General features: G+C 41.1%; 1 protein-coding gene across 1 annotated transcript in view; it reads right to left on the bottom strand.

Moving 5' to 3' along the window:
- Window positions 1–17,952, bottom strand: part of LOC126305268 (AP-2 complex subunit alpha-like) — a 279,414-nt gene that overhangs the window by 16,948 nt on the left and 244,514 nt on the right. The window contains exon 18 of the mRNA XM_049992036.1: window positions 2,459–2,663. Within this exon, the coding sequence (XP_049847993.1) occupies window positions 2,459–2,663 (205 nt within the window). The remainder of the gene's footprint in view (window positions 1–2,458; window positions 2,664–17,952) is intronic.

Genomic DNA, 17,952 nt, shown 5'->3' with positions numbered 1-17,952 from the left:
CAATTAAAGTACTCAATAGTAAAGCTGCTTTATAAAAAGGGAGAAAGGGATAATGTAGAAAATTTTAGACCTATTTCTGTGCCATAAGCGTTTGCTTAAGTTATTTAAAGGGCTGTGTATGTAAGGATAATTGATCATTTTATGTCACACTATTTTCTATCAAATGTACACTTCAGCTTTAGAAGTCTTAAGTTGTTTAACAGTTTAAAATGCTGTATTTTCTTTACTCTGGGAGGTACTGGATGGGTTAAACAAAAGGTTTCAAATACTAGGCATATTTTTTGATTTAACTAAGGCCTTTAATTGTGGTGATCACAAAATATTGCACCACAATGGGCATATGATTAATTAAACTGAATAGTTCAAATTTCTAGGTGTTCAGAAAGATAGTAAACTGTTGTGGAAAGCCCATGTTCAGGATCTTGTTCAAAGACTTAATGCTACTATTTTTACTATTCAAAACATATCTGAAGTGAGTGATTGTTCAACACAAAAATTAGTCTACTTTGCTTATTTTCATTCGCTTATGCCATATGGTATTATATTTTGGGGTAACTCTTCCAATTCTAAAAGGATATTTTTGGCTCAGAAATGCGTGGTTCAGGGAGTAAGTAGTCCTACAGATCCTGACATGTAAATAAAAATAAAAGCATGCTCTACAACATGACATTTGTGACCTCAGTGCCTGTTTCACCACACTACATGTCCTTGGTTCTCACCATCCACGTGGCCTTAATTTACGTTTACTTCTTCCGTCTCAGTTTTTCCTTCATTGTAACTACTCTTTACATCACTCCATTTTAGTTTTCTACATCTTTCATTCTCTTTCCCGTACAATGCACTTAGCTTCTCACACTTATTAACTCATACATGACGTTTTACTTGTATTCTCTGTCTTGCATATTACCCTGTCTTTCTCCTTTAAGCTCTCAGCTTTGTGAATCTCATCTGATGCAGTCCCCAACAATCAGCCTTTCCTTCTCATCCAGTATGATAAGGATCCCCTGACCCACAGTTCTGGGAGACTTATCCAAAATCTACCCCTTTTCCTAGATCTCTCCTGTACTTTTCCTTCCCCCTTCTTCCTTCCCCTTCAACCTTTCTGCCTGAAGAACGAGCCACTAGCTCTGAAAGCTCGCCAGTCACAGTCTTATGTGTGTGTTCTGCGCCACTTAGTGAGTAGATTTTTTTTAACTATCCAATTAAATAATTTTATCAATAACTGATCATTTTCATTGTAAAATACTATGGAATATGTTGACGTAGGCACTCTTCAGTCCTTCTCTACGAGACTCATGACACAAAGGATCACCGTCTACACTGATGGAACTGCTTATAATTTATAACAGTAATGATTATTACTACCCTATATTTCAATGTGTGGTTACAGTTAGTGACCAATACAGATTTACACCCCTTTCAGCAATTCAATGATTCTGAGTTTCTTAGTGATATTTTACTCTCTTCAGGAAGAGCTACCTCCAGCTTTGTAAGACTGCTAAAGGAAGCTTTGTATAATAAACACACATTCCAAGTAAATCCCAGACATGTTCGATAGTGATCACGGGAATGACTAACATGTTGTCGAACATAGATGGTGTACATGCCAACATTTTTTTTCTGTAAAGAACATTATTGTAATAGTAAACCTGACTCATTCCACATCATAGAGGTTGCCATTATGATCCACAGAACATTCAAGTAACTAACAATCTAATTGTTACACCGTGTAGGTGCCCCGTTTTTAGGTTTGATACTTCACGTTTTATTAATTTATAACATTCCCAATAGATCCCACTACGGGAAGTAGACTAGTTGGTGCAAGTGAGTTTTGTGCTGGCTATCATGATTTATGTACATGTATGTCTCACAAAGTTAGGTTGAGTACTATCTTGAGGAATTAAATAATTTATATGGACAAGCTAACAGAACACAGTGAGAGTAACAGCAGTATTAGATAACTGATTCAGGCAAGAAGAAAAGTTATTTCATAAAAAACTGATACCAGCTTGACAGGAATTAGCATAACTGTTATTACAGATTTATAATCTGCCCAAAGCAGCATTCAATTTCATTGTTTTCTCAATCTAACAACCCATCATTAATTACTAATCCAGCTAAGAATGAGCTTGTGATGTACATAGATATTAGGCATTAGTTTTAAGGAGAAGACCAGAGCGCTATAGTTAACAGAAGTTAATAACCACCTTCACACCACTTAATATTTAAGGCAATGATTGATAGTAAGAACAATGTTGTAGCTAATGACAGAAGTGGGGGGTAGCATCAGTATCAGACAAGTAGATCATGATCAAATAAAGTAAAATCATCACTTTACTGATTCTGTAAATACCAGAACAACTCTTCAGGGACTTTATCAGCATTTTATTTTTTTATTAATTTGATAGCAAACAAGGCATACCCATTGACAAAGCATATAACAACCAGAGTTACTTACCTGAGCCTGTTTATTAGGCTCAAGCCTCAGTAAACATCCAACTTGCTGTGTCCGCGTGTGGACGATGCCCGCACACACAAAGTTATCAGGATTGGGGTCTATCCCATCAAGTAACTGCATTCCAAAACCCGCCAACTTTGTCCGAACAGCTGTCAGATCCATTGGTGCAGAAGCTTTAAAAATTTTTTGGGACCTCTGTTGGTTACTGCAAAACAAGTCGTTAAATTGAAAGTCAAATGTGATTTGTCAATATTTACACAAAAATAAACAGCCTACAATTTTCCAACTCTGAAGCTACAGGCACTCGCAAGATTGATGCCTTTCATATACCACTGACACTCGAAACAACTTTTATATTAATTCTTCATCATTAACACAGATTTGAGGGGTTTGTGGAAAATCATACTAGGGTCCAATCAAGAATGCCAACTATCATGAAAAATGAATTAAAATTGATTTTAATGGTGGTCTGAGGACCTGTCGATAGCAGTTACAATGGTCTCCAGGTTTTCGATGTTCCATAATAAGTATTCTACCAATTTCATAGAGAATGCAGGATTTTACTGACTAGTTAAAACAAAAAAAGAACATTTGTGAATGAGATGAATATTATCTATTTACACTGCAGCCTGTTACATTTAACTGTATTAATTATTATGCAATTTATTAATATCAGCAGTAATTTTTTTGCTTTACACTAGCAACTAATGATACAATCTGCAATATTATATCCTGCACAATAAAATGTCGCAACACAAGAACTATTCCTACCGTTAATAAAACTGCACCTAGTTCCAAATTCCACTATCTCCACCACTATACCTTGTTTCCCTCTAATCCACCATTAAAAACACCATAATAATTCAAACATATTTCAACAGAAAGTAATGACAGCAGTTCTTTTGTGCCACAGTCCACAATGTACTCTTTTTTGTTATTCTCCAGTCTGTAGGAAAACCCTGCTGGTCAGTGGTCACTGTGGAGGGCATTGTGGGCTCTGCATATGCTTCTTACAAGGTCTATCGTCTTCCTGGTTGCAGGGGACAACTACTCTGTTCCAACGGAGCGTCACTGCTGCTGGCATAGAGTCAGCAACATGCCAGCCCATACCACCTTACTTCCAGTTCCATGGGTAGTGAAATGGAACAAGGCTGCTCTCCTATTCTGATGTTGTTGATAAAATTGCTGTGCATGAGCTGTTAGCTCATCAGCTGTATCTGTCAGAAACATCATTTCTTCATCTTCTATCACAACCTCCCATAGTAGGGATTGACTGATGAGGTAACACACTACCCAAGCCTTTCTGGAAATAGCATCAGCAATATTGTCCAGAATCTGCCATTCTGCCTCACAACACAGTGAAGTTTTGCATCAAGTCTTCTGTGCTGATTCAGTTGCTGTCAATCAGTTGAAACATCAGCATATAGCTAATGTCCTCCCTGCAATACACCCCAGCATGCGCCTTCACTGCAGGCACATCTGGAAGTTTGTCTTTGAACAATTCAATGTCAGTAGGTGGTATAAGAACCGTGACCTCTCAAGCAGTGCCAAGCCTCCCAACGGGTTCAGGTTTCTACATATGGAAGAAAATTATAGGTGCACCTCATCATTTGGGCATCATCCTATCATTTCTGCGACATGTGGAGGATGTGGTTGTGAATTTGATATTTGCTTGTGATTCATATTCTTATTAAATCCAGCACTTGCGGCTTTGTTCTTTCTTCAGCCAATACACTACTGCTTTTTTCATATGTGAAGATCGAGTAGACATATTCCACATCTTACCAGCAATGACTCGACTGACAGTACCAACAGTATTTGACCGAAGAAGTATTCTGCATAGTGCTCTGTTAACTACTCACACTGGTGCACCCAAGCACTTGCACAGTACCCCTTGTTCGCAATTAGGATGGCATTATGATACGTTCTGTTCTTTCTGTCTGCACTGGCCGTTTATAATCTTAACTGGCTGTACTAATAATACTGTACACCGAATTCCCACCTTTGTCACTCATTTCTTCAATATGTGCACTATAATTTTGTTGCTCACCCAAAAAAAGATGCCTAGGTATCTGGTGACAGATTTTCTATTCATGGACCTATTGGTTAATTTCATGATTGAGTCTCTTAAAATGGTGACATTTAACAGCATTTATTTTGCCTTTACAGGTGCAACAGATAATATAACTCCTTGTTATTGCATCTGTATCGCAAGTTGCTTCTCGAGTTGCCCTTTACAATGATCATCAGGTCATCAGCATATGCCACTGGTCCTTACTACCAGTTATCATATTGGAACAAATAAGGCCTCCTTATCACTCAGCTTTCTCAATGTCAAGCTGTGCACCAAATCCCAGTAGACTGCCACTGTAAGATCCTTGAGGGCAAACTTATGAAATTTCTTTTGTAAAGATGTGGCCATGATAGAATTGCTTCTCTGTTTTGACACTAGACCCTAAAAACAGTTTTAGAACACTTGTGAGTAGTCTAGGTATATCAGGTGACCAGAAAGTGCTGGTCACCATAACAGCTACAACATATTTATGCAGAGTTTTTTTTTTTCCCTTCAGTCTTATCAGCTCATTACGGCATCTGTTGACTTCCCACTTCTGAATCCAAATTGTTGGCATTCATTCCATGAAGAAATCTTTTCTCCTGTAGGCTACTACATAGCAGCTTCTCCAGCACTGTTCCTACAATAATGAAAAGTCATATTTGTCTGTAAAACTTTGGAGCTAGAGGTTCCTTCACACTTTTCAAGATAGTTACATTCAGCTTCTTCCATGCATCTGCCCCTCTTACTCATTCAAGTAAACTTAATTGAGAACTTTCTCTAAATCCACACAATCTCTCTTCAATCCATTTTCTAACGCAAAAGTGCCAATCCAAGTTCTAGAACTTGTGAAGTTTGCCATGTGTTGGTGCCACGTTGCCATCCCTACAATTCAAGACCACATGTGGTGCTACACTTTCTCAGTGAAGCTTCTGTCCGTCATCAATTCAGTTCATGTTACTGGTGCGGTATAAAGTGCTATACTGTTAATAGCAAACATATGTGATGTGGCCTCTTCCTGAAGCCACAAGAATGTGAGCAGGGGTATGTTTTTGAGGTAAGTACAGGGTTACACAGAATAATGGAAATGTTTGAAATGAGAAGTGGCAGCCATGGGTAGGTGGGAGCACTGCGGGTTCATGACAGTTAACGAGTAAACAGTCAGCCACTTCAGTAATCCTGGATCAGTGGAATGGACAACAGCGTGCGTTACTCATAAAAATGTTTTATAAGAACAATGGTAGTTTGATAGTGGTGCAGAGAGCGTTTCGACGTTTTTTATAATATGGGACATCATGATGCCCTTCCATTGAAACACACGATAAAACCTTGGATTAATAACTTTGAAAAGACTGGATCTACCCTCAACAAGAAACCAACAGGGCGACCGAGAAGTGTGCGTTCTCCACCGAACGCTGATGATGTACACGAGTCTGTCTTACACAGCCCACGGCGTTCAATTCATAAGCAAGCAACAGGGGTTGGAATGTCCCGATAAGGTGTTTACAGAATTCTTCATCCTGACTTAAAACTACAGATGGTGCAACAATTTAAGGACAATAATTACTCCTCATGATAAGGATTCTGTCAACAAATGATAACAAAAATAAACAATTACAATGAATTTGTAAATAAGTTGTGGATGTCAGATGATGGTCATTTTCATCTCTCAGGTTATGTGGATAAACAGAACTACCATTACTGGGCAAACACAAATCCTAACGATGTTCACGAGTGCCCTTTACATGCTAGTAAAGTGAAAGTATGGTGTGGTGCTTCATCACGTGGGATTATTGGACCGTATTTTTTCACAAATGAACAGGGAAACACAGTAACTGTCAATACCGATTGCTACGTGGAGACATTATGAACTTTCATTAATCCTGCATTGTACAACTTTCCAAACATTCGAGAAGCCTAGTTTCAACAGGACAGAGCAACATCACACACAGCATGGCGATCAATGACATACATGCGAGAATTGTTTGGAAACGTGTGATCTCACAATTCAGTGACATTCCCTGGCCCCTTAGATCTCCAGATTAATCTGTTTGTATTTTTTTCTTGTGCGGCTACCTCAAGAGCAAAATCTCTGACACAACCAGAAATCCTCGAGTTGAAATTGCAGTGGTCAATGAGGAATCTCAACAGCAATTTCACTAATGTATTCATACAGGAGGACACCATCTACAAGATGCAATTTAAAAAAAATATATATAAATGCCATCAACATATTGTAAAATGGCAAAGTTGTAAGGTTTCAATTACTACTATGAATACAATTTATTTCCTTCATCATTTCTAATTTTATTGGATTGTGGAAATGTTCCCGTTTTTCTGTGTCACCCTGTACTTAAGTTCAAAGCTAACAAAATTGTTTGATAGGATGAAACTTGGGGAAATGCTTGTCATTCTAGACTGATCGTGTGGACTGATGACACTGCACAAGGAGCAATGAAAGCTCTCTCTTAGAAGGCAGTTGGCTCATTCTTTTACATGCTGAAACAATCAGTGGGTCACTTCCAAATGGTTTGTTGTTCTTTTAAATCGAAGAAACAATGGCAACAAAATTTAAAGAATAGTTTGCACACACTTTGCTTCCAAACATGGAAAGGAACTCTACTATAATCTTCCATAATGCACCATATTACTCTGTCCTTCCACGCTAATGTTTTACATGCAGCAGCAGGAACTGTGATGAAGTGGAGTGAGTAGAGAAGAACAGAAAATTCATTTAACTGTAAAATGAGAAAGGCAGAACTGCTGCAAATTGAGAAACTGCAGGTATCACACAACATTTGCAACACTGACAGAACTGCAGAAGGAAATGGTCAGAGTACTGTGCCTTCCACCACATCATTGCCTTTTAAAGTAAGTATAACCTGTGTGGGCTCATGTGAAAACATGTTGCAGATGTAAGTAAGAGTTTTAATTTAGAAGATGTTGCAACTTTAGTGTGCAAAACGTTGGACAGTATTACTCTCACAAAGTGAACAATACTGTCAAGTACACCTGTGTGTGCATGTGTGCATTTTTCTTTGGTTCTTATGGACACTCAACGGTGAGGTTATCAGTACCCTTACACATCTGCTCCAGTACCTGCAAGATTGCATATAATTTTGCATCAAAGACAGTAAGATCTTGAGCAGTCAGACCTTGAGGACACGACACACGAATACAGCAGTGCAACCAAAGGAGGAGTCCTGTTTAGACCCATGTATGGACAGCTAAACAGCATGTGCTTATATAAAAAGCCAGAAAACATCACATAAATAACAGAAGTAGGAAGGCAATCTCTCCTGTACTGCACCAAATCTAAAATTACTCTGGGCCACTGCAGTAACCAGAGCGGCAGATGGTTAAAACCCTAGATTTGCTGTCATACTTGCTCTGCACTGAGTGACTCCAGCACATACTACACATGGATCCTAAATGGCATTTTGGCTTGTGGATGGTTGGAAAAAAGGCATTCCAGAGGTGCACGAGCAACAATACGGTATAGAGATGAAGTAGGAGCTGCGAGGAACTTGTGTGCCTGAGGCACCGTGAGGAGCTGCTGCCAGATGGTGACTGGCTGTTCCACAGCCTCAGCACAGAGACTGGGTATGGGACTGCTCCTACATGCACCTGTGGCCAATTGAATCCCCTCACGGTGGACCGTGTCAGTGATCTTCAAACAAGGTGGCCTCGCCAATCTACACTCTGTGAACCCAGTTCAGCTGGGAATGCACGAAAACCCTACAAAATGGAGCAGGCATGTCCTGTCCACTCCCCAACGTATGTGGCTAACGCACTTTATGAGTGAGGGTTCTTACTTTCAGGTCTCTCAGGTGTGACAACCACAACAATTTGGAGTCAAGAATGAGGCCCGTACATCTCACCGAGCCTCTAAACTCATACAGAAGTCAGGTAAATTAAATAGACGACAAACTATTAAAATGATGACAACACACACATGCATGCACACGCACATGCACACACTTTGAGAACATCGAAACCATCCACAAATAAGCAGCACTGTACAAGACTCCTTACAATATGTGTGATACTGTTTATGGCTACGGTGAAAAGGGTAACACTTGAAATGCTGCCCTGAGGAACACCATTCTCCAACTCCAAACGATCTGATGGCATGTCACCAACTTGGGTCCTAGAAAACCACTGAGACAGCGAAGACCATAGGAAGATGGAGAGGTGGCCAAGAAAGCCCCACTGAAGTTGTGCGAGATGCGAGAATACAGTGTCTTCAAGTAGTACTGTACACCTTACTGGTATCTAAGAATCTGCCGATACAGTGATGATGATGATGATGATGATGATGATGATCATGATGATGATGTAGGAAAGCCTGCTGGATGGCCCCCTCTAGCAGGGTCAGCTTGTCGACAGTGGACTAAAATTTCAAATTTCCGGAATCCACACAGAGCAGCTAAGGAGGTGCCTGCTCTCCAAGACCCACACCAGACAATGGTTAACCATTTGCTCCAGGGTCTTTCCCCCACAACTCATTAAGACTATACTCCTGTAACTACTGGGAGACGTGCAGGCGTTTCTCGATTTGAGGAGAGGTGTTAAAGCTCTATGAGCTGGGGAAGTTGCCTGCCTGCTACTAAGATCAAAATATTTGAGGAGGATTTCCTTTGACATAGGCGGAAAATGTTGAAGCATGTAATACCGCATTTGGTCACGACTGTGTGCAGTGTCAGAAGTCTCACACAGTCCCGATTCCAGTTCTCTCATGGAGAAAGGTGAGTTGTAGGACTTAGAATTGTTGGGTCTAAAGTTCAGCTTGCCCCCTCTTGACAGTCCCGTGGCGACGACGAAATGCCGGATCCTGGCTAGCACTGGCATTAGCCTTTGAAAACTGCTTGGCCGGTGTCTGAGCGATGGGTGTTTTGAGACATCCCTGTTTCAGCACCGCTGGTATTGGTGACCTTCTGTGTTTATCTGAAATCCTTTGGATGGCTTCCCATACATTACTAGAACAAGAGTACAGGAACACTTGCCACTATTTATTGTCCATGTTTCACTTCCATACTTGGCTACACTCCATACAAATACTTTCATGAACGACTTCCTGACCCTTAAATCTATACTTGATGTTAACAAATTTTTATTCTTCAGAAACGCTTTCCTTGCCATTGCCAGTCTACATTTTATATCCTCTCTACTTCGACTATCATCAGTTATTTTGTTCCCCAAATAGCAAAACTCCTTTACTACTTTTAGTGTCTCATTTCTTAATCTAATTCCCTCAGCATCACCCGATTTAATTCGACTACATTCCATTATCCTAGTTTTGCTTTTGTTGATGTTCATCTTATATCCTCCTTTCAAGAGACTATCCATTCCATTCAACTGCTCTTCCAAGTACTTTGCTGTCTCTGACAGAATTACAATGTCATCGGCGAACCTCAAAGTTTTTATTTCTTCTCCATGGATGTTAATACCTACTCTGAATTTTTCTTTTGTTTCCTTTACTGCTTGCTCAATATACAGATTGAATAACGTCGGGGAGAGGCTACAACCCTGTCTCACTCCATTCCCAATCACTGCTTCCCTTTCATGGCCCTCAACTCATAACTGCCATCTGGTTTCTGTACAAATTGTAAATAGCCTTTCGCTCCCTGTATTTTACCCCTGCCACCTGTAGAATTTGAAAGCGAGTATTCCAGTCAACATTGCCAAAAGCTTTTTTTAAGTCAACAAACACTAGAAACGTAGGTTTGCCTTTCCTTAATCTTTCTTCTAAGATAAGTCAGTATTGCCTCACGTGTTCCAGTGTTTCTACGGAATCCAAACTGATCTTTCCCGAGGTTGGCTTCTACCATTTTTTCCATTCGTCTGTAAAGAACTCGCGTTAGTGTTTTGCATCCGTGACATATTAAACTGATAGTTCGGTAATTTTCACATCTGTCAACACCTGCTTTCTTTGGGACTGGAATTATTATATTCTTCTTGAAGTCTGAGGGTATTTCGCCTGTTTCATACATCTTGCTCACCAGATGGTAGAGTTTTGTCAGGACTGGCTCTCCCAAGGCCGCCAGTAGTTCTAATGGAATGTTGTCTACTCCTGGGGCCTTATTTTCACGCAGGTCTTTCAGTCTGTCAAACTCTTCAAATTGTATCATATCTCCCATTTCATCTTCATCTACATTCTCTTCCATTTCCATAATACTGTCCTCAAGTACATCGCCCTTGTATAGGCCCTCTATGTACTCCTTCCACCTTTCTGCTTTCCCCTCTTTGCTTAGAACTGGGTTTCCATCTGAGCTCTTGATATTCATACAGGTGGCTCTCTTTTTTTCCCCAAAAGCCTCTTTAATTTTCCTGTAGGCAGTATCTATCTTACCCCTAGTGAGATAAGCCTCTTCATCCTTACATTTTTCCTCTAGCCATCAATGCTTAGCCATTTTGCACTTCCTGTCGATCTCATTTTTGAGACGTTTGTATTCCTTTTTGCCTGCTTCATTTACTGCATTTTTATATTTTCTCCTTTCATCAATTAAATTCAATATTTCTTCTGTTACCCAAGGATTTCTACTAGTCCTCGTCTTTTTACCTACTTGATCCCCTGCTGCCTTCACTACTTGATCCTTCAGAGCTACCCATTTGTCTTCTACTTTATTTCTTTCCCCCTTTCCTGTCAATTGTTCCCTTATGCTCTCCCTGAGACTCTGTACAACCTCTGGTTTAGTCAGTTTATCCAGGTCCCATCTCCTTAAATTCCCACCTTTTTGCAATTTCTTCAGTTTTAATCTACAGTTCATAACCAATAGATTGTGGTCAGAGTCCACATCTGCCCCTGGAAATGTCCTACAATTTAAAACCTGGTTCCTAAATCTCTGTCTTACCATTATATAATCTAAACCTTTTAGTATCTCCAGGATTCTTCCATGTATACAACCTTCTTTTATGATTCTTGAACTAAGTGTTAGCTACGATCAAGTTGTGCTCTGTGCAAAATTCTAACAGACGGCCTCCTGTTTCATTTCTTAGCCCCAATCCATATTCACCTGATATGTTTCCTTCTCTCCGTTTTCCTACTGTCGAATTCCAGTCACCCATTACTATTAAATTTTTGTCTCCCTTCACTACCTGAATAATTTCTTTTATCTCATCATACATTTCTTCAATTTCTTCGTCATCTGAAGAGCTAGTTGGCATACAAACTTTTACTACTGTGGTAGGCATGGGCTTCATGTCTATCTTGGCCACTGTAATACGTTCACTATGCTGTTTGTAGTGGCTTACCCGCACTCCAAAATACATTATGGACACTGAAATTACACAGTGGGAGAAACAGATGGGGGAGTTTTTCAATAAGGCCTATGAGAGCCTCAGAATCTATTGCATGCTTCAGAGGTAAATACATTGAGCAGATAGTAATGATCTCAGTCACATGAACTGCAACAGCTACTGTTTGTAGGACAGTAACCGAGAAGAGAGCACTGGAGTGTGTGTTATCGACAAACACAGCAATGCCTCTTTTGGCTCTGTTCCCACTATCAACTCTCTTGTTGGAGGCCATAGCTGACTTGACTGCAAAGTCAGCCTGGGGCAACCATCTTGCCCTATAGCTGAAACTCTACCCAACCCATTGCAAGCTTCCCATCCCAGTGGAAACCCTGTGATAGATGACTCCCATACTGCAGTGGAACATGACTGGGTTCAGATATCATGTTGAGAAACTGAAATTCCTGGCACCGGCACAGGCCCCCTTGCTTGCATTTACAGCTAACACATTTCAAAGCTGCTGATGCCCCTGTTAGTACAGTTCTGCTCTGAAGCAGAAGGAGCAGAGTCATCAAGGCAAATGACACTGACAATGTCTGATGATTTACTGTATTTTGTCTGTGGTGGAAGCTTCCCATTTACTTTTTTAGACTGAAGGGCTTTGGAGGAGCTACCACAGTAGCAATGGAGGTTCTGGTAGGTACAAAGTGGTGGCAACTGTCATTTCATCCGACATTCACAGAAGGGCTATGGGCTCTGAAATAACTGCAGCACAATGTGGGCACTGACAAAAACAGGTATTAGTGGTGACACTAGCAATCTACATTTGTGTAGAAGCAAAAGATGTGTGTAAGGGAGACTGTATGGCCTTACAAATCATATTGGTCTCTCCATATGAGATGCATTTTGATGTCAATCTCCTGCATCTTCTGTTCTTCAAGGAAGATGCTAAAATCCCAACTCCAAACAGAGTGATCCCCCAGAGCAATTTGCACATTTTAGATGAGAGGAGCAGCCAACACTGTTGTGGGTGGCTTTGCCCAATTTGCCACAAGTGGCTTCACCTTTACATCTTAAGGTGGTGTGCCCAGAGCACTGGTATTTAAAACAGCACAGTTGTTGAGGACATATCACCATACACGTAGACGAAGGAAATCTGCCTTGATATGCTCTTGGAGTTTCGTCCTATTAGAGGTAAGTATTAAGGAGTCAGCTTTTGTGAGATCCCCATCCACCATTGTCATTTTGCACATCAACAATACCTCCCTGATCCCACTCTTCCTTCAATTCCTCCCAGGGTAAGTTGACAAGATCTCGACAGGTCACAACATCTTTGCTATAGTTCAGGGTGTTGTGGAGCTCTGATTCTGTAGCATATTCCCCAATGGCACATAGTTTTCTAGAGGTTGGTGGCTTGTTGGGAATTAACAGTTTTAACCAGCAGTGTTCTGTTATGCAATTGCTCGATAGATTTCAGAGTATCTGCAATGCCCTCTAAACCTTTCTGAATATAAATGGAGGAAACCACCTCATAGCTACCTTCTTTTCACTTTACGAAACTCATTCTGACCAGCAGCATGTGACCGGAATACAGCAGACATTCTAGTCATTAGTTCGGATAGCCAAAAATGTACTATGTCTAAAAATCAGTTGAATGAATGCATACTTGTTCATAATTTCATGTGCCATGAAATTGCCCTTCGAAACCATCCTACGAGATGTGATATTAGCCTTTTCTTGGGAAAGGGTCAATTGCCACTCTGTTCACAAACCATCGTTCGCCTAGTGGAACCCTGGTTTAGGACCATTAACACAAACCACCTATACGCATTAGACCAACCTACAATATTAGCACTTTGTTGCTATGAACATAATTTCCAGTCACCAACATATGAGATAGAAAACTTGAACAATGGTGTTTTAGAAAACAGTTCCTACTGTGAAGTTATTACACCACTTGTAACCTTTCACGCCAGTATGGCTTAGTCAGTATCCGCACCAATTTACCTACCTTTTTTCTACCTGAAAGTTAATTCGCACTTCCTTTGTCAACTGAACTATCTGTTTTATCTAATATATCAAATGATCACTTTTTAACATCAATTGATGACCTTTTGAAACACGAGAGAGGACAAATTTCTTATGATCTCCTGTTAGGACATTTAAGTGAATGGCACATAGCCACTAATCTACGTACAACTATTGTACCCAGTGTCACAGTAACCCCGGTGACTGCTATTTTTATTATTGTACTGATATGGATATTGTATAAAAAGGGATCTTGCAAACAATTACGACTGTCCCCTCCAATAGTTCCAGAACCCCAGCCTCATGACGAATATCCCCGATGATTTGATGGAAAAGCCTATCAATAAATGTGCCCTCCTTTAGTTTTAACAGTTTAACTGTGTTATTAACTAATGTGAAATCTGGTGCAGCATAGTGAAGTGCTCCCCGAGTGTTAATACCCTTTGAAATGGGTGTGAAACACGTGAACCTCCCCTCATACTCCACTGCACTGAATTCCAGTGGATGTGCCTGGCCACTGCCACACCACCTTCTAGCCGGCAGCTTGTGCACTGCCCGCCAACGACAATGCAAAACGGCATGTTACGCCACTAAGCTTTGCGTGTACCTTCAGTTATGATACGCATATGCTTTTAAATTCATTTAAGAAACAAAGATGCTTGGCATGTATTCCTGATTCAAACTATTACCTCCCAATGTGTTTTATTCACACTTGTTAACTGACGTAATCTTGTTTTGATGTTTTATAATCTTTATTCCTTGTTCTTGTGTAAACATAATATTGTTGAAGTGTGTAAGACCCTTTGTGACCCCTAAGAGGTCTTCAAAGTCTCTACGCCCATCCGCAATTTAAGGCCCCTGCAGTCTTCCGTCAGAACCTTTAACAACCAAATAATGTCTATTTTGTCTTTGCAAACTAAAATTGTCAACATTTAAATAACAAACGCGTTGAGCGAAATCTCACATGTTTTCTGCTCCCACAGAAGGGGGAGGAGTGTAACATTGAGCCTAATAATACGGGATTCTACCTTTATTTTACTTCGAAAGGTTTATTTCATTTTCTTGTTACGGTCAAGCATTAGCCGGTAGCTTCAGATGTCAGTTATTTTCTTGTTCCATGGTCTGGCAACAGTAAGTCAGCACTGAGGTGGCCAATCTCAATCAGATGCCTCTCTCATGTGCTGGCGAGGTAACGCCGATTAGGCAAAGCTGACCAGGCACGCTTCGAAACTTTCCATGCCACCCCCGCCTTTTTCTTGACTTGACTCTTCGCCAATCGGGACAGAGTAAGTCGCGTGGCCCTGCTGGAGCTACCCTGCTGCCCGTCGGCTGAAAACGCTCTCTCTGCCGTGCGCACGGGGCTGTGAGCATCATCTTCTCTTCCCGTTGCTGTGGTGCTGAGGACTTTGTTTCTGTAGCTGCCACACCATTTGGACTTATCCGAATGGCAGCCAACACTTTTCTTTAACTTCGCCTAAGTTTGCTGTGAACTATGTTTCGCCTAGCATACATTTTGGGCTCACCCTCGCCTCCCTAGTACTGACTCATGTTGCCCATTTGAACTAACATCTGTTGGTTTCTCTGCCAATACATAGTCACAACTCAGGAAAGGAGTCAGAACAATTTCTTTCAACATATTTGACCACTGCCTTAGCCAGTCCTAAGAGAGGTGTTTCTGCACAAACTGGTGTCAGAATCAGGATTCGTTCCCATAGTGACTTTGTCGCTAATTTAAATTCTTCTGGCAAGGGTATCTTGCCAGTAGCCACAGGCCATAACATCATTAGCACTTTTCTATGGACAATGAGCAGGAGCTTTCACTTCATTATGGTTTTAGTGCTGACCATTTCACGTGTATAGAATGCGCCAGCTGCCCACCAAATTTGCACCGCGTGGCACATGGCTGTGTCAGTAGAAACACACAGGGTGCGTGCTGCGGTGCTGCAGCTGTTCGAGTCCGAGAAAACCAGTAACGTGAAACGAACATCATCACGCCATCTGCCGCCCCGTGAGGGTCATGCAGCCGAGTGCCAGGCGAGCCACCGTCGTCAGCTGCCAACACATGCGCCACCGCCCGAGGGCCCAGTAGCAGTTAGCCTGCACCTATGGTTGCAACCGACGAACCCGCCATCCGCCACTTCACCACGTTTAACATCACGGGCCAGTCATCACTAAACCAGGCTATTTCGTGCCCTCCCCTTTTTTTCTTTGTAACATTAACATCATGGTCACTAGAGCCCCCTGATTTAGTAAACATGTTGATAGGAACTCTAGCAACGGAATGGGGTACTCCTGGAGAGGCAGCTGCCTCGCAAGACCCACTCGAGGCTATCAATGTTAGAATGAACCAATTGTTCATACAAAATCAACAGTTAATTGAACAAAACGGGTCTTGAAACAGATGCTGGAAGCCAACGTGCGAACTTCTGTACCTGTGGCTAGCTCCACATCTGTAACAACTGTACAACCCATGACAGCTAATACTAATTTTGTCACTAATACAACAACTGCAACCTCAGCTAACATGGCAACTGTAAGCAATTTTCCTGTGGCTGCTTTCATTTCCACCTTTTCTGGAAAGTCCCATGAAAATGTGGTTATGTTTGTACAGAATATTCATGAAGCAGGTCGCACTTGTGCCTGGCCGGATGATCTATTGGTCAACGTAGCCAGATTGAAGTTGACAGGGGAAGCAAGAATGTTCATAGACACAGGGGAAGGGGAAGGGGGGGAGGAGAAAAAGAAGAAGAAGAAGAAGAAGAAGAAGAAGAAGAAGAAGAGAAAATTTCCAGTTAGAGAAGTGCGTTGTGTAGCATCACCATTACGGAATCTGTTGTCAGAGAAGTTGAGTCATTTATGCATTGAGGAGAAAACAATGTTACAGCCAGTGTTAGAGTAGTTTTCTTGGTTGTTTGAAGAGAGGCAGTTTGTAAAGCTACAGATTTGGTTCAGCACAAAATTCCAACCGGTGAAGCTCGGCCAATAGTGCAAAAGTCATCTCAAACTCATGGGCGTTTCCCGTGGTAGTCGCGCCGAAGAATTCAGTAAATAGTGAGGAAGCCTATCGTCTGTGTGTCGATATGAGTGTGGTGAACCAAGTAACTGCTCTGGACACACATCCCCTATCGCGTATTTATGAAACCTTGGACCCACTATGCAACTGTACATTACTCACCACCCTTGATTTGCACTCTGGATATTATCAGGTCCCTGTTGCACCTCAGGATCGCCATAAAACTGCTTTTGTTGTACCTATGGGACTATATAAATTTGTAAGAATGCCATTTAATTTGAGGAATGCACCCGCCACTTTCCAAAGATTTGTAGACTTGTAGTTGCACAGACGGAAACCCACGACATGTTTAATATATTTAGACAACATCATTTTTTCTAAGACCATAAAGGAACACGCAGAGAGATTGAGGGGTGTATTGGAGAGATTGAAAGGAGCCCACCTGAGTGTCAAACTGGAGAAGTGTGCCTTTGCCCAACCATAGGTACAATATTTAGGACATATAGCAAGTGCGGAAGGTGTCAAACTGGATCCCCGTTTGACCACAGCAGTCAAGGACTTTCCAACACCAGTAAGTACCAAACAACTACAGTCATTCGAAGGCCTTGTAAATTATTATGGACTTTTGTGCATGATTATGCTACCATTGCTTAGCCGCTGACTAAACTATTGAAGAAAGGAATTAGTTTCACCTGGACAAAGGAATGTGATGAAGCGATGCAACAAATTCAACATGTTTTGACTAGAGCCCCTGTACTAGCCTACCTAGATTTTGAAAAACCATTTATTCTGTCGGTAGATGCCTCAGATTATGCTGTGGGAGTCATTTTGTCACAAGAAATCAAGGAAGAAGTGTGACCAATTGGTTATGCATCTCAACGGCTTAACAAAGCTTAGTTTATGTGACTGAAAAGGAACTTTTAGCACTCACATTTGGCGTAACCTACTTTCGATGCTATTTGTATGGGAGGAAGTTTACTGTCATTAGGATCATGCCCCATTACAGTGGAAGCTAAGCAGTAGGTTAGCTCATTGGGCTTTAAAATTGAGCGAATTTGAACACAAGGTAAAACACAAGCTAGGCAGGTTGCATCAAAACGCCAAAGCATTAAGCCGGAAGGTTAGAGTAATTGTTGCCAAAAATATTTCAATTGAGGAATTGAG

This window comes from Schistocerca gregaria, unplaced genomic scaffold (assembly GCF_023897955.1).
Source record: "Schistocerca gregaria isolate iqSchGreg1 unplaced genomic scaffold, iqSchGreg1.2 ptg000304l, whole genome shotgun sequence".
Taxonomy (NCBI): domain Eukaryota; kingdom Metazoa; phylum Arthropoda; class Insecta; order Orthoptera; family Acrididae; genus Schistocerca; species Schistocerca gregaria.
This window is presented reverse-complemented; position numbering and strand designations above follow the sequence as displayed.